Genomic DNA, 23,639 nt, shown 5'->3' on the forward strand with positions numbered 1-23,639 from the left:
CTAGTCTAAAAGTTACTCCAATAAACATTTCCGAATCTTTCTCTAGACTAGACTAGGATTCTGAAATGCTTATTGGAGTATACTTTTAGACTAGCTTTGATGAAAACCGAGTGCATATGGTGGCCATCTATCCAAAAAATGTGATTAAAAAAATGTAACATTTTTTAAATCACATTTTTTGGATAGATGACCATTAAACCTCAAACAACCTTATCGAGTTCTGGCGGGACATTGCCCTAGCTCCCTCTGCAAAGAAGACTTAAATGTAGATCTGAGATAATCTGCCAAAAAAATGATCTGAGAAGATTTGTTTGACCAGCTGATGATATTTTTGCCCTAAATGTTTTCATCCTAAGCTTATAAATGTTTTAGAACTTGTCAACATCTCCAGTATCACGTTTAAACTCCGTAGACTTCTAGCGTAGATTTTGATCAACATCCAGGCCACCTGCTACAGGTATTGGAGTCAACTTGAAGCTTTCAAAGATGCTGGAGGAGGTTGAATTAAACAAAAATATGGTATATGTCTTTGTAATCATTTCCTTTTGAAAAAATGAACTTATCTTGCTATTTAATAAATGAATTTATCTTGCTTATACGTTATCAACGTTTTTATTTTTATATCAAGAAAAAAGTTTTTGGGGTTGCGCTTGGTATAAATGAAAGAAACTAGACTTATTTTAACACCTATTTTTCTTTCAAGAAAATATAAAGTGATGGAATGTCTCAATAAAGTTGAACTGCGTTAACTATTTTTTCGTTTAGACAAGGATATCCAAAAAATTCAAAAATTGAAATCTTTTATGACCGTCTGAGAAAAAAAATTTACTTCGAAGTTTTCAGCATTGTCCTAAAAGTTTTCAAATAGGTACAATATGCATCTTTAGAATAAAAATCATTAAAATAAGTCCGAAATTGTATTAAAAACAATTTCTTATTATAACAAAGCCCTCAGTGTTGTAAAAAATGACCAAAAACTACTTTGAGCTGACCCGAGAAAACCGCTTTGACAGGGTGAAACTACAATGTTTCCTGACTCCAAAAATGTAAAATTTGAAATCTAACTATTTCGTCCAAGAAAATAATTTTGATTTTTAGTTTTTAGTACTTTGCACAATAGGGCAAAATGACAGCTTTTCAAATTTTGCATTTTTACAGCATTCAAAAACTCTCCAAAATTAGCATTTATTACTCTAAAACATAACAGTCTATATAGCAAGTATAATTTGTATTTATTTTAACTCAGAAGATAAAATTTTACCAACAATTTCATGGTTGAACTATATTATAAACATTTTGTTGCATCAAAATTGTAAATAAGCTTAAAATTCCGGGAATAGGCAGTGAACATGTTTGTTTTAAGTTTTGCATCAAAATTGTAAACAAGCTAAAAATTCCGGGAATTGGCAGTGAACATGTTTATTTAAAGTGTTTCACTTATCAGTTGTGTGAGAAAAATTTCAAAATGCCAAATTTTTCAAAAAATCATGAAGATTGTCGGAAATCTGTCTGTGTCTTGTGTCTGAAGAAGTGCTCTCGAGAGTTGACACAGTTCCTTGTTGAAAAGATCCTCAAGCATTACCATACAAGTCTTGATTTGACTGATACCAGAGTGCCAAGAGGCATTTGTGACTCATGTCGAACAATTCTTCGGAGAAAAGATGAAGGAAAAGATGTTAACCTGCCACCTTTGTTTCCTTTCTCATCTATAAAAGTTAGACCACCAACAAGAGATCAAGGTTGCAACTGTCTTATTTGTCAAGTTGGACATTTGAAGTTGAATGAGAAGAGCCCAGTGGATTATTCTAAACCTGTGGAAGATTGTACCCCTCAAAGATGTGGTGATTGTTTGAGTCTAGTTGGAAGAGGTCTGCCACATCAGTGCACTCCATTCACTTTTAGAGAGAATCTCAAGCAGCTAGCTACAGCTGATCCACTCGCTGCAGAGCAAATAGCTACTCAATTCATCTCTACTAAACCTTCCACACCTGGTGGTACTGCCAAAATATCGCATCCTAAAGGCGGCCCACCACTTAGAGTTAAAACAGGTGATACTTTTATATATACATATAAAGATGGCAGGTTCAGAGGGAATACCTTTAATTTTAAAACTTAAAATTACAAAAAGTGTTAATATAATTTCATTTTTAGGAAGCTCAAGTGCAAGAGCTCTTTTTCCTGAACCCAGCATCAAAACTGAAGATCTTGTACAAGTTCAGCTAAACACAGGACTGTCCAACCTTGGCATAAAGAAATTGGCATCAACCATCAACAGAGTCAGTGACACCAAGATTGTGGAGACTAGTTTTCTTGCTAAGTTTGAAGCCATTGGCAAACAGTTGTCTGAGTTTTTTACTCAAACCAGCATCCAAGTTTTATCAGAGAGTAACTCCACTGACTTTGTGGTTGTGCATTTCAAGGATCTTGCCGAGCTTTTGAATGAAGTCCTGCTTTCTCGAAGAGTTTTCCAGAATCATATTGTCAAGTTGGGATTTGATGGAGGTGGAGGATATCTGAAAGTTTCTCTTGGCATCATGGAGTTGGATTCTCACTGTGATTCAAGGTCACCACCACGGAAAAAACTTTTAACTCAGAGGACTGCCAAAGACAGTAGTGTAAAGCGTCAAATGCTTGTGGCTTTATCAGAAGGACTACCAGAAAACTTTGAAAATGTGAGGCAGATCTTGTCTTTAATCAAGTTAGACAAAGTCAACTTTGTTGTCTCATGCGACATGAAACTTGCCAACATCCTTTGTGGCCTTCAGAGCCATGCAAGTACTCACCCTTGCTCTTGGTGCAACACAGAATCAAAGCATCTTTCTCAATCAGGATCTTTGAGGACACTAGGCTCACTTGTTGCCTGTTATCAAGAGTTTGCTAAGTCTGGTGGTGATATCAAAAAGGCAAGATCTTTTGGCAATGTAGTGCATGAGCCTTTGCTATCTGGTTCTGAAAACAAACTCATCTTGGAGCTCATACCACCAATGGAACTCCATCTTCTCCTTGGTGTGGTCAATCACATGTACAAAGCCATGACAGAAGTTTGGCCCAATGTTGTCAAGTGGCCCTCAGCTCTCCACATTCAACAAGAACCATACCATGGTGGGCAGTTTGCAGGGAATGCCTGTCACAAGCTTCTCAGCAATCTTGACCTCCTTCAAAGAATTGCAGAGACTGAGTCTGCTTTTCAAGTCCTTGGAATCATTGATGCCCTTCGAAAGTTTAAGTCTGTGGTGACAGCATGTTTTGGTATGGTTCTGGAGGATGACTTTTCTGAAAAAATTGATCGCTTCAGAGACTCATATTTGGCAATCATGAACATCAGTGTGACTCCAAAAGTTTATGCTGTTTTCTTCCATGTGAAGCAATTCATTGAGATCAAAAGGGCTCCCTTGGGGATCTTTAGTGAGCAGGCAACAGAATCAATGCATCATAATTTCAGCTCACATTGGCAGAGATACAAAAGAGACCGCAATCATCCTGAGTATGCAAAGAGACTTCTTTCATGTGTTGTGGACTACAACAGCAAGCATTTGTGAAGAATCAAATATTGAGAAGAATTTATTTTATGTACCATTTGCTCTTTATGTGTTTAGAATCAAGAGGTTGTTTTTGTGTTTTGGCTTAGAATAACTAAAAGAATTATTTAAGAAAGTGTTTATTATTTCCATCTTGTTAATGAAAAACTATATCAGTTGTGTCAGAATAAACTATTATTCAAGTGAATTTTAGACAGTTATGTTTTGGAGTAATAAATGCTTATTTTGAAGAGTTTTTGAATGCTGTAAAAATGAAAAATTTGAAAAGCTGTCATTTCGCCCTATTGTGCAAAGTACTAAAAACTAAAAATCAAAATTATTTTCTCGGACGAAATAGTTAGATTTCAAATTTTACATTTTTGGAGTCAGGAAACATTGTAGTTTCACCCTGTCAAAGCAGTTTTCTCGGGTCAGCTCAAAGTAGTTTTTGGTCATTTTTTACAACAGTGCCCTAGTGAGTAATATTTAATTCTAAACAAGTTTGTGTAATTCCAGGAAAAAGCAGTTTTTGTAAAGTGTTAAATTCTGTATGAAAACTTTTTTTTAACTTCAAAGAAAAAATGCCAAACTCTGTTAAAAAACATGATGACTGTAGTAAAACAGTTTGTTTCCTATGTTTGAACAAATGTACTCAAAAATTGACTAGTTTTTTGATTGAACAAATTAAGAAATCATTTTCATTTACACTTTACTTTTTTGACTCACGAGTTCCAAGTGGAATATACAATACCTACAGGGTTCTTTTAGGAAAAAAGTGCAAAGATGAAAATGTGGCTCTCCCAAAACTTTATGATTTTACAGAAGTCCTGGTTAAACCTGAGACACGTGGTCAGCCTTGTGATTGCATTATTTGCCGAATTGGTCATTTGAAAGTACTTCAAAAGCACCCTTTGGAAAAATCAGAATCTTCAGGAGCTTCACAAAATCAAAGAAGACGTTTAGACTGTCTCACACTTGTTGCAAGAGGAGTGTCACATCAGTGCAATCAATACACCTTCAGAGAAAATCTTAAAGAACTTCCTTCAAAGGATCCAAAATTTTTATCTCCGCAAAACAGTCCTCACCTCATGGAACTGTCAGAATTGCGCAAAGTGATGGAGGCCGTCCAATGCCAAATATTCCAGGTAAAGGGAATCTTGATTAATACTTCAACAGTAAAAGTACTAAATAGAATGTTTTGGATTTTAATAAGGCCACTGCTTTTTAAGCGTCTCAACTTGGTGTTTTTCAAATTTCTTTCCTAAAGGTCATTCAAACCCCAAAAGACTGTTTGGTGATGTGCCACTTCTACGAGCTCAAGATCTTGTCCGCATACAAAACAACACTGGACTGTCAAACAACAACATCAAAAAACCAACTCACAAATACAAAAACTGTCGAGCCAAGATTTAAATTAACGTTTCTTGACATTGGAAAGCAATTGGCAGACTATTTCTCACACACATACATATCAATTTCAAATGACAAGTAGCAGTCCAGAAAACAACTTGTGGTTCACTGCAAAAATTTGTCTGAGCTACTGAATGATGTCTTGTTGCAACGTCATGTTCAAGGTGACTACTTCGTGAAGTTGGGCATCGATGGTGGAGATGGTTTCCTTAAAGTCAGTCTTGGCATTAAAGAAGAAGAAACAAGACTTCCATCCATTTCACCACCAGGCAAAAAGGCTGTGTTATTTCAAACATTCAGAGACAGTGGAGTTAAGCGCCAACTTCTCGTTTCAGTTGCTGAGGATGTTCCTGAAAATTATGATAACCTCAAAAGTATCTTGTTTTTAACTTGTCCAAGTGGAGTACATTTTTCTTTGTCCTGTGACATGAAGTTAGCAAACCTTACTTGCGGGCTTCAATCACATGCCAGCTCTCATCCATGTACTTGGTGTGATTCGGATCACCGTAACTTGTCATAATGTGGAAAAATCTGCAATTTTGGACCAATAGGAAAGTGCTTTGCTTCATTTCAAGATTCAGGTTTGGACCACAGGAAAGCCAAGCAGTTTCAAAATTTTGTTTATGATCCACTCTTCGATGTGCCGAAAACCTTTGAAACATGTTGATCTTCTTCAAAGACTTGCTGAAGAAGACTCAGCATTCCAAGTTTTTCCATGGATTGATACACTCAGAAAGTTTGATGCAGTTGTGTCCTCTTGTTTTGGAAATCAGTTTCAACATGGATAACAGGATCCTCTGATTTTACTTTTTCAATAAACTGCTAATCACGTTGAACAGACCACGCTAGACGAGTTAAATCAACATCCTGAACGAAGTTATACAAAAACCGAAACAATAGTGTACTTTTACCGAAAGAACACACAGAGCATGCTGAATTATAGGGCTAAAATCGAGATCATATATTATGGCCGCGTGATCACCAACGGAAAGGAGTCTCATGACATGACTTGTGAATAATTACGTTCCCATTTGACTGAGCCTGGTGCCCATACTGCTGTCCATGTCTTTATAAAGTATTCCTCCAAAATATTACACATATCAAGACTAATATACAGATCGCCAATAAAAACCATTCAAAATTATAGCAGTTCGATATCCCTATCACCATAGTTGAAAATTAGTGTAAGGGAATATGGTCTCGAATTATGGTGCGATTGGATCTCTTCAACTTCAGATGAATCTATACTGCCCCCATTCTCATAAATTATCTGAATGAAGGATCTCCTGTCTTTAAAGGGAAGGATTGCCACGGCACTCATCTGGTCTCTCACGAGCCTGGGGACTGCTGTATATCTCTGCGCGAAGATCCACAGGCTGTTCTTCATATGGGGCCTGCTTATTGCAATCTTGCAGAGCGGGAACTTTTGGGAGTCTGTTTCCTTTTCGATGATGCAGTCGTCGATTATGACGCACTCTTCTCCAGCCATCATCTAGGAAAGCAGCTTAAGGGTTTTCTGGACGCTGATGCAGAGCTCTGTCTAACGAGTTTTTCGCGCTGACGTAAAAAGCATGAAGTTCTATAGGGTTTACCATTCCTATCAATAGTGTTCATCCTTTTTAAAACGATGAGCACCAGTTAGACTATTTATTACAATGACTATAAGTGTAATGGTCGGAGTGGCAAGAGCTAAGAAAGCCATGGTCTTACAAGATAAAAAAAAGCATTTCGCCCTAGTGCGTCTGACCCGTGCCGCTCGGCAGAAATGCTGAGAAACAATGAGTTTGATAGTGATAGAAAGTTTATCGTTGTTTACAGCATCACGATGGATCGCTCAATTAAAACAGGGTTCTTTAAAGAACAGAAAGGGATCTCTATCAGGCAGTACCAGGATGGGTGACATTAAATAAGAAAGCCTATATACACGCTTAGATTAGTCTTGACTGATTTGACTCGTCATCAGGTTCCAATTGAAGCCGCGTTATATTGACAATAATAACCATGCCATTGCCAGAGAGATGTCTACTCCCGCGCCTATAACAAAGCAGTCGCTAACTTTATGTTTCATAGTGCAGTTGTCGGTGTTTGAGCCCAGGTCATCTCTTACGGCTTGGAAAAAACTAAGCTTGTGTTGAGGACCGAGCTAAGATTTGATATGCGAGACACAGGGAAGTTGATCGGCTACGTTATATTTTTTGAGTGGGCTCGGTTGATGATGGTTGATAAAAAATGGATCCCAGCCAACCTTGCTCGCAGCAATTGAAAAACTGACGCGAGACACATAGCATACATAATCGCTTCTGCCATTAGATGGCTATATTCAGCGCCATTGCGAGTGCGGCTGCTTTTACTAGGAGTAAAGTCGCAATACAGAAATTCTCTGAAAACATAATCAAGGATGAGATAAAGAGGTGTAATAAAGTCATGGAGGCTCTCACTAAGGTACAGCAAGATTATGTAAGGAAGCGAGCAGAGAACCTGGACAAAATCAAAGGTCATCTTGCAGCCGAGGATACTTCCAAGTCTTTACTTGACGACTATGTGATGGCGAGCCGTCTTAACAGCGAGATGATGAGTGCCAAAAGTGAGGAACCCGACGAAGAAATTCTCATCCTTCCTATGAAACTCGAATTCTCAGATTTTTATAGGATTAGCGATGATGAGAGGTTACGAGATTACGAATAAGTCGCCGCAACCCAAGACGCCGGAGGTCTCATCGGATGGTATTACTCATCCGGTGCAAAGCATAAAAAAGAGAAAAGAAAAAGAAGAGCAGACCAACCAAACTTAAGACTTTTCCAACAGACCACAGACTTTCTCGATAAATCTGATAAAACCTTAGTTTCGAGTTTTTATTACCCCTTAAAGTCAGTCGATCATCAGATCAGGATCATCTCGCCATTGTTGCGGATCAGAGTCATCTCGTCTGGCACAACGTAGATGAACACAGGCTTAGAGATTGGTGATATTAGTTTGCATCGGCACTGGCATCCAGAGCGTTTCTGTATGCGTAAGTTCCAATAGCCTAGATCTATATGATTTCAGAGCTGTCCTTCTGATACGAGGGCTGTGTTGATCTGTCCAAGGCTCGTGGTTTCTACTGACAATTTTTAATGGCATGTCAAGTCCACATGAGCGCGTAACTCAAGCTCTGAGGATAATAGGTCCAGCATTACAAAAGATACTACCTCCTTTAATACATACTGGTTGAGAGACTTTCTGGAAAAGAAAAATCCTCTACTCCATAGTAAAGAAAACCCACACGATGAAATATGCCAATGTTTAGCGTGTAGCAAGGGTCATCTCAGCTGTAGACAATATGTGAAGAATTATTACGAGTATTCAATACTTCAGACGGTTCTTTAGGATCTTATGGACGTCTGTGAGAGGATCGCCCTTGATCAAGGAGCTTTCCTTGGACCTCAAGATTTTATTTTTATTTTGAGAAATATTTTTCACATAGTCTATGGTGACATAGTTTAACATAGTATACAGCGTGTGTGCAAATGTCTTTTGGAGAAAAGATCAAAAAAACCCAGACAGATGAACTGTTAGGTCTGATCCATGTGAGTAGAGAGGAGTTTGACCTTGTTTTTGCAGAATTACCTGGGTTAAAGCGCAGCCTACTATAAAAATATCTGAGTTGCGTCTTGCAAGTTGGAAAAATAGTACATAGATTTCCTACACAAACGGAATGCCACAAGGTCAGTAAACAATAATTACTCATCATTCCCGTTAAAAAGATTCTCATATAAAGGACAGGACAGGTATAGACATTTTTGTCGATGTAGAATTGGATACCAATATAACGATAACTTTGAGATAGGCAATCGTTGCTCGCTATGAGAATGTGCACATCTGCACTAACTCACTGAATCAGTTTTGCAGGCACCTAGCTGAGCTGGGTGTTAGCCAGAAAACTCTTGATGCTAGCAATAGGTTTGATCTGGTCCGTAAGCATAATCAGAAGTGGTAGAGCAAAACGAAGAAGAAATCGACAAAAGGCGCTACTAAATTCTGCGATAGTGATAGCAGTAATAGCGGTGGTGATAGTGGTGATACCGATAGCAGCGATAGAGGAACTATAGCGATTGCAATAGCGAGACTGATAGCTGCATAGCAGACTTAGTCACCTCGATCATTATTTTGGGGTTCACCAGAGCGAGTTGTTAGTCTAATTTTTCTAGCTTGGCATACCTCCTAATTTCATATGCTCTCAATGGATAAGAGGCTATTATCAATAAATTATAACCCAAAAGGTTACTGGCGCGATATGCCAGTCATAAAGAAACACGCAACAGCCACAAATGCTGGTAAATGGTTTAACGGACTTACTATATCTGTAACATGAGAGGGTGGGTCGACGCACGTTTAAATATGCTCTGGTGGTTGTTGATGCGGCAAGCCTTTACAAAGAAGTGGAGCAACTCGCTAGCAGGACCCCTGTAGAAGTCGCAGATGCTCTTGTTCGCAAATACAAACGAGGTCCGCTGACTTGGCCTGCATCAGTTTTATCCTGGAATTAAATTTACAGGAACTACTACACAGATCCTAATTAAGTACGGTTTACAGGTGCGAATAGCCGTTGCCGGAAACTATTGGGAGCAAGGAATAGTCGAGCGTTTTACTACTGCTCTTGCTGAGAGACTATTTGGCGCGCACTTCCTGATGAAGATGTTTTTGGCGGCGCAGGATTCTTCGGAAATTGATTCAGTTATGATACAGAAAGGACAGCCTGCTAGAATCTTCGTCCATGACATCCATAGTTCCTGATGGGACCACAGCACAGGATCATTCGACACACTCACAGTTGCCGTAGACGTGGGATAATGGTTCATTTGACTCTATCCACCTTTTGGTGTCTTTAGGGTTGAAAGTCGTCTTCACTTGGTCTTAGAGACCAATCTGGTGTCCTACACTCCAGGTCGCGACTTGTGTGTTTCTCATCTCTATTTGTTCTATCGGACATTCCTCATATGACTTATGGCGTATTTCCTAACCAACAACAACTTTACCTTTCCCCTGACAAACTTATTGATGAGACGACCATTAAACTCGACTTTAAACTTGCCAACGACCATTTCATTTTTCTCATCAAAGCATGGATGAATTTTCAGGTACTATCTTCAATTATAGAGATTGGCTCTCTCCCGCATATATCTATAGAAGTCCTCTGTCTCAACCTCCAACAGCATATTGTCCGTTACCGCATACAGCAGCTGTGCCTTCAGACCATATTAGCCTTTATCTCATTGTACCAGAGGTCATATATCAAGTGCTTTGACAAGTCATGTACACCTTGCCCGACTTATAACGGTCTGTTAAGCTTCAGCTTCGTTTTTTGCTGTCGATGACCACCAGTTTAACATTGAATATCCTGTGCGGTAGGTATGACTACTAGGAATTGCCAATTCTGGCTCATCACCAATTCTGGCCCATAAGTGAACCATTATTTGTTCCGTGAATGAAAGCAGCACGCTATATATAATTCGTGACGTAATGAATATAAAAATACAATTTTTATTTTAGTTTTTAATGTCGTGCTCCGTCATTATTCTTTTCAAGCATTTTTTTGTAATACTTTTTCAGTTTGATTCAATTTTTTTAATCTGTGGGCATAATCGTGCCTATGTGCGCCAAAGCGCTTATTCGTGAATTTTTATCATGTGTATGTGCGCTTCAGCTTCTGTTCTCGCAAACTTATCAATTCTTTATTATCAACTCATGAGTTGAATGAATCTGGATATCCATACCATTTAACTAACAATTTGTTCTTTTGTTTACGAATAACATTTTTAATTCTAAATATTTCTTGATTAGTTTTTTTCATTTACTGCTCATAAAAATTACCTTGTATTTCTTCACCATTATTGTCAGTTATTTTATAAGTGGGTGGGTCTGTGTATCGAATTTTTGACACAGTAAAAACCTCCTTAGTCCATCTTGGTGTGGATCCTTTTTCAAAATTTGACTTCTTTTAAGTTATCTTAATTTTATCACCAATGGTGAATTTTGGTTCGGGTCTTTCTGTTTTTTCATCTCCATTTAGATTTAACCAGACAATATTCTTATCCTTTTTATCATTAGCTTTAACTGGAGTCATTTTAATTGAAGAGTCTTGTGTTGTTGTAGTTTTTACCAGGTCATCCAAAATGTCAATATATTTTTTAGTATTATTAGCTGAAAAGTACTTGAACATTTTTTCTTTCATTGTTCTATTCTCTTTCTTTAAAATTTTACCTAAAGTGGTAGAAACATCAATACCAGTTTTACTTTTTAATAGCGCAATCCATCCGTACTTTGAAAATGCATCTATAACCATGAGTAAGTATTTTATACCGTTATTGAATTTTGAAAAAGATTGCATGTCCACTAAATTAACAACCCATATTTCAACAATATCATTTACAATCAATTTTCTTCTTCTGAAATGATGAATAACTGGTTCATGAAGTTCGTTTTCAAGTTGATCAGTCCATTTCAGGTCTTCATTTTTTTCTTTTTCACTGATCGTTGGTAGTTTTTTTGAAAACCCAATCCAAACATTGCTTTGGCGGATATGATGGGTTTGATTATTCCTCGTTATATTTTTTTGCGCGGTGTTAGATTTTTTATAGAATCCATCTCTTCTATCATCATATTGTCTGCTTTATTTCTCACTTTTATATCTGTAAAATACTTATTGGCGAGATTGTCATGGTATGCTGCATTTTCAACCCTGTCAAAAGATTTGCTCCAATCTTTATATGCATCAGTAGAAGTGAGCCTTATCCAAGTTTGTACCTGGACCGGCAAAGTTCATACCAGGAAGGTGCATTTCTCCTGCAAACTTTGCCCATTGGAGTTTGAGTTTGCTAGTGACAGAGTTGATTGAGTTGACCAAGACATCTCCTTTTCTGGTTAAAACAAATTTGTTTTTTGTTGTTCCGTAAACGACGCAAGTTCCTTTAAGCAATTTTTATTGTTTTTACTTATAGAATTTCTTAAGTTTTGTGTATCTGTTTTTCTTTTACATTTGACACAGTACATTTTATTTTATAAAAAAAAAATCTCTTTGCATTTTAAAAAATGGAAACTATAGATTTATCATGGAATAAAGGTAAGAGCAAAAGGCGCCACAGCATGTTTTTACCTAGGAGCATCAAAGGTTAGATAGTTGGAAAGTCGGGTTGTGGTAAAACAAATTTACTTATGAATCTCCTATTCAGACCTGGATGGTTGGATTACAACAACTTGAAAGTTTTGGAAAACCTCTTTTTTACCCAGAGTACAAAATATTGAAAAGTTGTTTTGATAGAATATTGCCAAAAGATGTCATTCTTGCACTGTTTAATATTCAAAATAAGATTGAAGAAGAAGGTATGAGTAAAGATTTTGTCATAGAGGAACTTTCAAAAATATGTGGAAACAAAACTGATATAGAGTGTAAGTTTCTCGAGGATGCTGATGAAGTGCCAGATCCTGAAAAACTTGATCTGAATAAGAATAACTTGATGATATTTGATGATTTAAAAGGAACAAAGCAGAATAAGTGCGAAAGTTATTACACTAGAGGAAGGCAAAATAACGTAGACTGCTTCTATCTTACTCAAAACTATTTTGATATTGATAGACATGCGATCGGAACAAATTCAGATTTTTTTTTTTTTTTGTTTCCTCAGATGACAAAAATATAGATCATATTTATAGAGATCTTCACGTGATATGAGTTTAGAAGAGTTTAGAAGGTTTTGTAATGATTGTTGGTCTAAAGATTATGGATATGCTCTTATGGACTTGACATCTAAAAAGTATTATGGAAGTTATAGAAGTGTGATTGATAAATATTATATACCAAACGGATTTTAAAAAAAAAAAGAATTTTTTTTTTTTCCAAGGATTCATTAAAAGAATCGTAAAAAAAAAAAATGCATATATAAAAATGTCAGGTTTTTATTTATTAGAAAAATCAACAAGTAGTTTAGTTAGAACCGAGTTTAAAAAATCAATCGAACTTGATCCAAAAAAATAGTATGAGATGGCACTTGTTTAGTTAGAGACTTATCACAGCTTTCCAAACGTTAACAGTTCAAAAAATGTTTTTGAATGCATGCCAGATGGAGGAGCAAGTAGATATGTAATATACATTCCAGAAGGAAGTTATGAAGTTAATGAGATAAACAAATATATTTAACGTGAAATGGCAAAAAATCCAAAGTACATTCCAGATGGAGTGGTGATTAGTACAAATATGAATACGTTGAGAACTACTTTGAAATTTGCCACACCAAGTGATTCAACAAGATATCAGGTTGATTTTTATGCAAATAACAGCATAGTTCAAGTTCTTAGATTTACTTCTAAACATAAAAATGCTGCTGGTATTGATGACAAATTTATATATGAATATATACCAGAGGTTAAAGAGTTTAAAGATGAAAAAGAAATCGTAGTATCAAAAGCTGTAGACTACTATGGGTCCGAACTTCCAGCTAGGATAGATAAAGTATCAACGATAAGAGTTACAAAAAATATTATAGGATCGTCTTATTATAACGGAGGTAAACCGAATGATATTTTTTCTTTTTATCCAACTGTAAGTCCTTGACTTACCGATAGTAAATGGTGAAATTTCTAGCACGGAGACGCGAATTGTAGATCAAAAAGGAAATTTCATGAATTTTAGAGGAGAGGATATTATTATTGGATTTCACATCAGAGAAAAAATATTCTCCACTTTGTACGATATTATTTCCAGTAATGCTTTCCCAGGTAATTTTAACATAAAAATTATTTTTTTATTTTTTTCTATTGTATAGAAAAACAAAAACGATCAGATATAAAAATATAAAAGTGAATATTTCACAGGGTCAAGCTGATAAAATCAAGAAGGCGATTCAACACGGAAGCGCGGTTAATATTAAACTATCTTATCAAGATCTAGATGGTAATCACGTCCTAGCAGTGACTACTTCTCAATTAAATAAAATAATAAAAGCGTACAAGAATGGTACAGGGGTATCACTTATACTAGGTCAAAGATAGCTAGCGCACAACTCAAAAGTAGAAGGAAGATTTATAGGAGCTCTTCTGCCTTTTCTAGGAGTTATTGTAAAAACTCTTGTATCGAGTGTTATTCCAATGTTGGCAACAGGATTGCTAGCAGGATAAGGTTCGTCTGCCGGTTCTGGTATGGTAGATAAAATTGCCGGTAGAGTAGTAGTGTATGTGAAAAAGAATGGAAGAGGAATGAAAATGACGGCTGCGGGATCAGGTTTGTTTTTGAGACCTTGGGTAAAGAGCGACTCTGTAGGTGGAGATGGAATGTTTATTAGAAGCGGAAAAGGTTACGAATCAGGTTTATTGCTAGGACCCAATTCTCCTTTTTCTAGCATTCCTTTTTTTTTTAATTTATTGAGTTAAAAAAACCAAAACAGCTACATCATTTGGATTAATTTGGTATGTGATTTAGATTGTGATAATTTGGATTGTGATTTTAAGGAGAAAAAAATAATCAGAAGGGTCATCACCAACGCGCTCACCCTTGGCTTGCTTGAATCAGACGACATTGTGTACATGGACTACGAAATTAAAACAATTTCATGAGACTTTTTTTCAAAACTGGCAAAAACACGTGAATAGAATTTAAAAAATTTTAACAAGAAAAAGTTAAAAAATTGAAATGATATAAATAAAAATCTTGCGCTATATAAAATGAAAAACAAAATTGTCAAAGAGTTGCGAGATATTGCAAAAGAGAAAAAAATAAAATATTTCTACAAGATGCGTAAGGACGATCAATGATCGTCGATCATGTTAGAGTCTTTAATGTTAATTCATTAAACAATACCTGTTTCCAAGACCTGTTCCTACTCCAAGACCAACTGTAAGACCTGTTCCTGCTCCGCGTCAAAGACCGAATACATTAGATGAGCCTGTTCCATCATTAGTTTTATCACCTGTTTTGGTTCCTGAATTATTTTCAAGGTTGGCGACAGCTGTAAGAAATGTATCGTCGTACGTCCTCAATAGTTATAATAATGTGCTTAAATGGATAGATCAACACGTTTCAGAGGTGGTGAAGAAAAAAGTGAGCAATACAAGAGATGGAGTTAAAAAAAGAACAGAGTCTCTCAAATCGATTGTATTCAACTAGACACAAAATAAGATTGAGTTTAAATTGATAAGGCATGCTGCAGAGTATGTTACTAAACAATTTTCTTATGAATTCGAAAACGAACAGCATGACGTCTCTACATTCTTAAACTTGGCGAGAGAGGTAGCAATAAAGTTACTTAGAGAAAATAGAAATAAAAAAGTGTACAATGTTGTGACATGTGAGATGGAACACATTAGCAATTTAACTAGAGAGTCAACAACTCGAATGACTGAGTGAAAGAAACAATCATGGAAAACAGACAAACTACAACAAGTTGGGATCGAATTGCAGAGTTTCTGCAATTGTGAAGATGGATATAAACCTGATTGATTACAATCCCATTATTGCAAGGTCTTATATTCCTCTCAACACTTTTCTATAGAGCAAAAAGGCAGTTATCAACATGAACAAAAAGACAATGAATGCTTTAAATGGTGCATCACAAGGGCTTTGAACATGAAAGATAAAAACCAAGAGAGAATTGATCAAAATCTTATTGAAAAGTCTAAGGAGTTGAATTGGGATGGAATAGAATTTCCAGTCTTATTACATCAAATCAAAAAATTTGAGAAAAATAATGAAGACATAAGCGTCAATGTTTTTGGATATGAAAATAAATCCATCTACCCTTTGAGAATATCAAAGTATTGTGCTAGAAAGAATCAGATCGATTTGCTTCTCATTTCAAACGAGGAGAGGGCTCATTATTGCTTAATCAAAAGTTTGAGTCAATTAATATCCTCACAAACATTCAACACTCAGCACAAAACATACTATTGCAGAAACTGTTTGCAGGGGCTGAACAGTGAAGAAGCGCTATTCAAGCATTTAACCTATTGCAACGCACACAGTTCTGTTAGAACTGAACTTTCTAAAAAGAATTCAGCAATGCAGTTCAGTCATAAAGAAAGATCAATGAGAGTTACGTCAGTGGTGTATGTAGATTTTGAGAGTTTTATTACGCCGATCAACACATGCATCCCTGATCCTAACAAGTCTTATACTAAGGAGTACCAAAAGCATACGCCAAGTTCATTCTGTTATTACATAAAATGTTTTGATGAAAAAGTCTATAAAAGAAATTAGTCACTTATACTGCAACAAGCGAAACAGATGATTTTGCAAAAATGTTTGTGGAGAGGTCGGAAGAAGACATCAGGGAGATTTACGAGATGATTAAATTTCCAAAAATGATGATCATGACCTATGAGGATAGAAATAATTTTAATGCTGAAAAAGTGTCACATTTGCGGTTTAGATCTTTTAAGTGATAAAGTACGTGACCACTGTCATATTACAGGAAAGTATAGAGGTGCTGCTCATAAAAGTTGTAATACAAAATATAAAACTCCTAAATTCTTCCCTGTCGTATTTCACAACTTGTCAGGTTATGACTTAAAGATACTTTCAGGAGGTAAACTAAATTGCATCCCCAACAATGAAGAGAAATACATCAGCTTTTCTAAAGAAATTAAAATTAAAGTTGGAGAGGTTAAATAAGAGGGAAAGGTGATTATAGTAAAACGAGAGTTGATATTCATTGATAGTTTCAGATACATGGCTTCCAGTTTAGACAGCTTATCAAAGAATAACCCAAAAGAAAAATGCAAGAACATTAGCAGTTACTATTCTAGAAAGCAGTTTGATTTATTGCTAAGAAAAGGTGTGTACCCCTACGATTGGGTTGACTCGATTGATAAACTATCTGAAACACAATTACCTCCAAAAGAGTTGTTCTTCTCTAAACTTAGCGATGAAGGAATAAGTGATGATAACTACTCACACGCCAAAATGGTGTGGGATGAGTTTAACTGCAAAAAATTTAGGGACTAACATGATTTATACAATGTTTCAGATGTGCTGATACTTGCACTTGTGTTTGAGAATTTTAGAGATGATTGCATTAACAATTACAAACTCGATCCTGCTTGTTACTATACATTTCCGGGATTGGCATGGGATGCTGCACTCAAGATGACAAAAATAAGATTGGAGCTGATTAGCGATTTTGACATGATATTGATGATTAAGAAAGGGATACGCGGAGGAATTAGCATAATATCAAACCGATTAGGAACTTCGAATAATAAATACATGGGAGATTCGTTTGATAAAAGCAAAGAGTCGACATACATTCAATACTTAAATGCTAACAACTTGTATGGATGGGCTAGGAGCAAACCTCTTTCAACGCACAGTTTTGAGTGGGTGAGCGAAAGCGAGTTAACATATTGGAAATCTGTGCCGTGTATATTAGAAGTGGATTTGGATTATCCTGAAAGTCTTCATGACAATCACAACGACTACACGTTAGCACCTGAAAGAATGACAATAGACAAGGTGGAAAAACTCATTCCAAATTTGAACGATAAGAAGAGTTATGTCATTCACTATAAGAATCTTAAACTGTATGAAAGATTAGGATTAAAGATTTCAAAAATACATAGAGGAGTAAAGTTTAAAGAGCAAGATTGGATGAAAGAACACATTAATCTCAATACAAATTTAAGAACTAAAGCCATGAACAACTTTGAAAAGGATTTTTTCAAGTTAATGAACAATTTGGTGTTTGGCAAAACAATGAAGAATATTGAAAATAGAGTGGATGTGAGATTTGTGACAAAAATGGAAGAAGCCATGAAATTGTCTTCTAAACCTAATTATGAAAGTCACACGATATTTGATGAAAACTTGATCGCCGTTCACATGAAAAGAACAAAGCTGTTTTATGACAAACCGACTTGGGAATGTGCATATTGGATTTAAGTAATACACTCATGTATGAATTTCACTACGTCTACATAAAAAACAAATATTCTGATTGGGCAAAGCTGTTATTCACAGACACAGACTCTCTAGCCTACAAAATAAAAACAGATGATTTTTACAAAGACATTTCAAATGATTTTGAGAGCGAATTCGACTCTAGCGAATTCGATAATAATTATCCAGCTATTGGTGAAGTAGGTTTTAAGGTAGGTGTAAACAAAAAGGTGCTAGGAATGTTATAAGATGAATCATTTGGAAAACAGATTGAGGAATTTGCTGGACTCAGATCAAAGTTATATTCTTACAAACTACATGAAAAAGAATGTAAAAAAGGCAAAGGGTTGAAAAAAATATTGTTAAAAAATATATTATACATAAAGATAACAAAGACTACTTGGTGAGTAAAAAGGAGGAGGTAAGGAGCATAAACGTGAAAAGATCCAATATACATGAAGTATACACAGAAGAAATTAACAAAGTAGCACTTAGTGCAGAAGATGATAAAAGAGTGTTACTAGAGGATGGAATACACACGTTGACGTATGGGTATTAAAAATTGAAAAAAATTCATGAATAACAAAATGAGTGACAAATTTATCAATGAAGAAGGAATAACCTTGTCGAACGAACCTCTTACAAACTTTCAGCTGATATAGGCAGCAAAAAAACTAAAAATAAAAAACTTTAAAGGAGTTTTTGTCAGAGATGAGCTCAAAACAAAAGTAAGGAATAAAGAATGTGGAATAGTCAATACTGGAGATTCAAGCACTAGTGGTTTTATTGGATCTGTTGGCGAAAAGATGGGAATGAAAAGTACAGCTTCGACTCTTATGCGCAGCCTCCTCCCGTCGAGCTCGTAAACTAATTGAAAAGCCCAGTTTACTACAATAGCGAAAGAGTTCAGTTTAATGACACTTCTTACTGCGGTCACTTGTGTCTATACGTCTTGAAAAAGCTTGATGAAAGGTAATATTTTTAGTGATATTTAAAAAAAAAATCATACATAAAAAATGATTGACAAATTCGGTTGAACAGAATTTGTCAATCATTTTTTGTGCTTACAAGTTTCCCGTTTGCTTATGTTTTTTTGTTGTTGGTAAATTTGATCTTGTAAATAAAGCAAAACCGATCACAAATGAACTTGGTTGAGTATTCTAATTATTAGAATTTGAAGCAGTAAAATTGCTTTATTGGGATCAACAAAGCTTTGTTTTTAGCGAAATTAACACATTTTATTCATTTATATTTTAGAAGAACTGAAAATTTTGTAAGATTTTGGTAAGTTGTTAACAATACTCCTTCTTTTTATCTTTTCAAAAAAAAATGTCCTTATTACCAGTCATTTTTTTATAAGAAAATATAATGTTTTTGAATAGGGAAGGTCTCACGAAAAGAATGTAAAGTATGGCGAGTAATCACCAACAAAAACTTTCCAGAGTATGTAGATTATATGGAAACCTTTTAGGAAAAGACAGTTTAAAAACTGAGAGTAAAATAGATCGAATTTATGAAGCTTTTGGAATAAATGTATCAGAAGATTCTCAGTGTAGTCATCCAAAGAAAATGTACATGAAGTGTTACACTTCTCTTAGAAACATCGAAAATAGAGGCAGTAAAGTTTTTCAAAGCTCCAATAATTTGGGTAAAATCTCCAACAGTTGAAAGCAAACGTGTTTTTGGTATTACTGGTCAAAAACTTCTATCTTATGATGGGCAACCAGGAAAGGTTAAAAAATGGACAAAATTTCATATAAAATCATTTCTTGATTCATTGCCTTTACAAGAAGATAAAGAAATTTTAACAGAACTAAACCATGAACTAAATCCACATATAGTTTTACGCATTTGTTAGATTTATGGGTAAGTTATAAATTAGCCTGTCATGCTAAAGAACTGACAACACTCATTCTGTAACTTGTGCATTTTAGCAAATGTTAAAGATAAATTAGAAAATGATTCAAGTTGTCCATTATGTAAAACTAACATCACAATTGACAGCCTATCGTATTCTGTCCATATTTCTGAAACTATAAAACATTTAACTATTATATGCAAGAATTGTGACAAAAAAGTATTTTTGAAAGAAAAAAATTTTGAAAATCATGACTGCAGAAAAATATCAAATAGCACTATAAATGAAAACAACCAATTAGTTAGTATAAACAGTTTTTACCAAATCACTGACACAAGTGAAATCCCACGAGAAGCCAATGATGCTGTTTTACATATCATTAAAAGAAAGTTGAATCAGTCCAAAAATATCTACAATAGAATTTTCTTTAGGTGGGCCTAGGGTGAGAAATATGTTTTAACTTTATAGCAAGTTAAATAGTGTTTACTTTTCTATTATGCTAGATATAATTATAATTATTAGAATTGTAGTAGTATTTAAACTTTATTGCATTGTTTTAATGCAATCTATATTTTAAGCAAGAGTAAACTAGTTTGATTTAGTTTTTTAAAAAAACTAAATCAAAGAAGATGTTACAACTTCATACCATTTAGAGTAATGAATGGTATGAAGCTTCCTAAAAATACAATCACTGTTGCGCATGAGCAAAAGAGAAAAGCTTGTACACCAGTTGCAAGTCACCAAGAAACAGCTGAAAAGGTTTCATTTTATTTAAGTTACTGGATTTTGTATCAGCATTTAACAAATGAATGTTATTTGATTGCTTTTAGTATTAAAAGCGCAGTTGAACTTGTCATGTTACATGTATCGGCTCATCCAAAATCTTTGCTTGCCCAAAAAGTCAACGAAGGACTCGATGCTAAGCATAAAAAAACTTTTTTTAATATTAAATATTATTTATAAAAAAATATATAAAATATTACTTTATTTTCTATTTGAAGTAATGTTTTGTTTAATTTACAGCCACTTTGTTTTGTTTCTGCTCCCAAAGCTTATAAAGATAGCACAAACTGTAGTAACAGCACTCTAAGAAAAAGAAAGAAATATTTATTGGAAAAATTCAACCATACAGCTGGTAGTTCTAAGGACTCTAAAATCTGTCAAACAGCTGTAATGTTAAAGTCATATGATATGATGAAGCAAATAAAATTTTAAATAAAGCCAATATTGGAAGAGTGGATTTAAATGCAGAAGAAATGGTTGCTTTAAAAGCTGATATGGGTATTCCTTGGAATAAATTGAAAACTATGGCTAGGTAAATATAAATATGGGACTTAAAATACTTTTTGTAGTTTCGTTTTTTATTTGAAAACTTGTAGTTCATTTTTACAATTGTTTGTAATTGCAAAACTTATTGCTTGTAAATTATTATTCTAGGTGGTTAAATTCGAAAAATATTAAAACTGCTTCAATCAACAAACAAAGAGTTGTTGCAAAGGAATGGGCTGGAAATGATTTATTTGTTTTATATGGACCATTAACATTTCAAAATGAGAATAATAATGCTGTTCTTGAAATTAAACTAGCTCCTTGGGCATATATCAACGACCTACCTCAAAAGATAGAAAACCTACTAAATCTTATGGAAAAGTAATAACTCGTTAATTTGAGATATTTTTAATAAACACCTAAGTTTATAAATTACTAAAAAAATAAAAGTTAATCTTTATACTAATTTGTATAAGATAAGTATATATATATATATATATATATATATATATATATATATATATATATATATATATATATATATATATATATATATATATATATATATATATACGAGGTGTGTTCAAAAAATACCCGGAATTTTTAATTTTCCCGGGTTTAAAGAGTCCGATTGTCAGCACTTTTTTTTTTTGTGTTGGTATACATGCCCCTAAAGTATGATAAAAAGCTCAGCTATATTCATTGTTTACTTTGTCTGTAGTAGTCGCTAAGGTTCGACGTGTTTTTATGAGCTCGGCGATTTTTGCTTGTTTAAAAAATGGAAGAATTGAAGAGTCAAAGAATTTGTATTAAATTTTGCGTTAAAAATGAAATAAAGTGTAACAAAGTGTGTGATATGTTACAAAAAGCCTATGGTGAGTCTGCTATGAAAAAAACAAGTGTTTACGAGTGGTTTAAGCGTTTCCAAGATGGCCGCGAAGACGTTGAAGATGAAAAACGCTCCGGTCGACCCAGCACGTCAATAATCGATGAAAACGTGAAAAAAGTGGAAAAAATGGTTATGAATGATCGCCGAATCACAATAAGAGAAGTTGCTGATGAAGTTGGCATATCAATTGGCTCATGTCATAACATTTTTTCAAATGTTTTGGGCATGAAACGAGTGGCAGCAAAATTCATTCCGAAACTGCTGAATTTCGACCAAAAAAACAATCGCATGAACATTGCTCAGGAGCTACTAAATGACGTCAATGACGATCCAAGTTTGCTCGAAAGGGTCATAACTGGTGATGAAACATGGGTGTACGTTTATGACGTCGAAACCAAAGTACAATCGTCACAATGGAAGTACCCTGAATCACCAAGACCGAAAAAAGCACGTCAAGTTCGATCAAATGTTAAGGTTCTTCGATTATAATGGCGTAGTTCATCATGAGTTCTTACCACAAGGTCGTACGGTTAATAAGGAGTATTACCTTGAAGTTATGCAACGTTTACGTGAAGCAATCCGAAAAAAACGCCCCGATTTATGGCAAAACAATTCATGGCTTTTGCACCACGATAATGCACCTGCTCACTCGTCGTTGCTTGTTCGTAATTTTTTGGCCAAAAACAATACCGTGGTCATGCCCCAACCTCCATATTCACCAGATATGGCTCCGTGTGACTTTTTCTTATTCCCAAAAATGAAGAAAAACTTAAAAGGCCGTTGTTTCATAAGCATAGATGACGTTAAAAGCGCATCGCTGAGTGAACTAAAGGCTATCCCAAAGATCGAGTTTGAGAAGTGCTTCAAGGATTGGCAGAAGCGCTGGCAAAAGTGCATAGTATCTAATGGGGACTACTTTGAAGGAGACAACATTAATGTAGACGAATAAATAAATACTTTTTCCAAAAAACGAAAATTCCGGGTATTTTTTGAACACACCTCGTATATATATATATATATATATATATATATATATATATATATATAATTATAATTATAATTAAAAACGATAAAGAAAAACTTTTATTACGGAACTTTAAGTTTCATGCCTAACGGCAATCATCAGCCATATATTACAAAATTAAACGTTAAAATTACATTTATAATTACGGTGGCGTGAGTTCTAATGACTCCATGGAAACAAAATCTTAAAAGTATAATATGACGTAAACGTAAAGTGAAGTGAAGTGAACCAGGATCAATCTTCGGTATCAAATGAGGAAATAAGAAACTTGTTCTTGTGCCTGCACTTCGAGACCATTTCACTTCTTGTATTAAGTAGGTTATCTCCTTTGTACATCAAAATTTGAAACTTCTCGTTCAAACAAAGGTTACAAACTCTTGATGCTGGGTTGTATGGTTTGCATTTTTTAATAATTTTCCATCTGATAAAAGGTGTGAAGTTTTTTTCTTTTAATTTCCATACCTCCTTTGACAGCTCTGTATCGTTCTTGTACCTAACTGCATAAAAGGATTTTAAGTGGTTAGCATACCGAGCTTTGAAAGATGTTTCGCTTAGTCCTATATACACTTTTTCTTTATATTCCGGATTGTTCGAATATACGGTGGCCTGATAAACGATGTTGTTGGAAAGGCAACGGTTGTTCATTGGACATTTCGATTTGTCAGTGCAGTTGCATTTCATTTCATTAGTTTTTGCCTCATCTTGCAAAATGTTTTTGTTGTGAGAGTTAATAATGGATTTTATATTTGGCATGCAAGAATAACTAATTT

The 23,639-nt window shown here is 34.9% G+C and overlaps 3 protein-coding genes and 1 pseudogene across 4 annotated transcripts; 3 read left to right on the forward strand and 1 right to left on the reverse strand.

Annotated features, from left to right (window-relative positions):
• Positions 1 to 1,331: 1,331 nt before the first annotated feature.
• Positions 1,332 to 3,785, forward strand: LOC145193797 (uncharacterized). Its single transcript, XM_090076797.1, has 2 exons — positions 1,332 to 2,048; positions 2,152 to 3,785. The coding sequence occupies exons 1-2, from the start codon at positions 1,466 to 1,468 to the stop codon at positions 3,537 to 3,539; spliced, it is 1,971 nt and encodes a 656-aa protein (XP_089932923.1). The 5' UTR covers positions 1,332 to 1,465; the 3' UTR covers positions 3,540 to 3,785.
• A 6,464-nt stretch (positions 3,786 to 10,249) lies between these two features.
• Positions 10,250 to 11,767, reverse strand: LOC149893408 (uncharacterized). The gene is made up of 4 exons (XM_090100359.1): positions 11,712 to 11,767; positions 10,929 to 11,572; positions 10,763 to 10,883; positions 10,250 to 10,406 (listed from the first exon to the last, which is right to left on the reverse strand). Exons 1-4 carry the CDS (start codon positions 11,765 to 11,767, stop codon positions 10,250 to 10,252), a joined length of 978 nt encoding a protein of 325 aa, XP_089956485.1.
• Positions 11,768 to 18,828: 7,061 nt separating this feature from the next.
• On the forward strand, positions 18,829 to 21,228 carry LOC149893409 (uncharacterized; annotated as a pseudogene). Its single transcript, XR_016456399.1, has 4 exons — positions 18,829 to 19,113; positions 19,212 to 20,129; positions 20,711 to 21,002; positions 21,125 to 21,228. The product of XR_016456399.1 is annotated as an uncharacterized LOC149893409 (transcript).
• Positions 21,229 to 21,734: 506 nt separating this feature from the next.
• On the forward strand, positions 21,735 to 22,334 carry LOC149893410 (protein GVQW3-like). The gene has a single exon (XM_090100585.1). It carries the CDS (start codon positions 21,735 to 21,737, stop codon positions 22,332 to 22,334), a length of 600 nt encoding a protein of 199 aa, XP_089956711.1.
• Positions 22,335 to 23,639: the final 1,305 nt, after the last annotated feature.

This window comes from Hydra viridissima, unplaced genomic scaffold (genome assembly GCF_058129835.1).
Source record: "Hydra viridissima isolate aposymbiotic clone 2 unplaced genomic scaffold, HvirCarnegie_v1 scaffold_1, whole genome shotgun sequence".
Taxonomy (NCBI): Eukaryota; Metazoa; Cnidaria; class Hydrozoa; order Anthoathecata; family Hydridae; genus Hydra; species Hydra viridissima.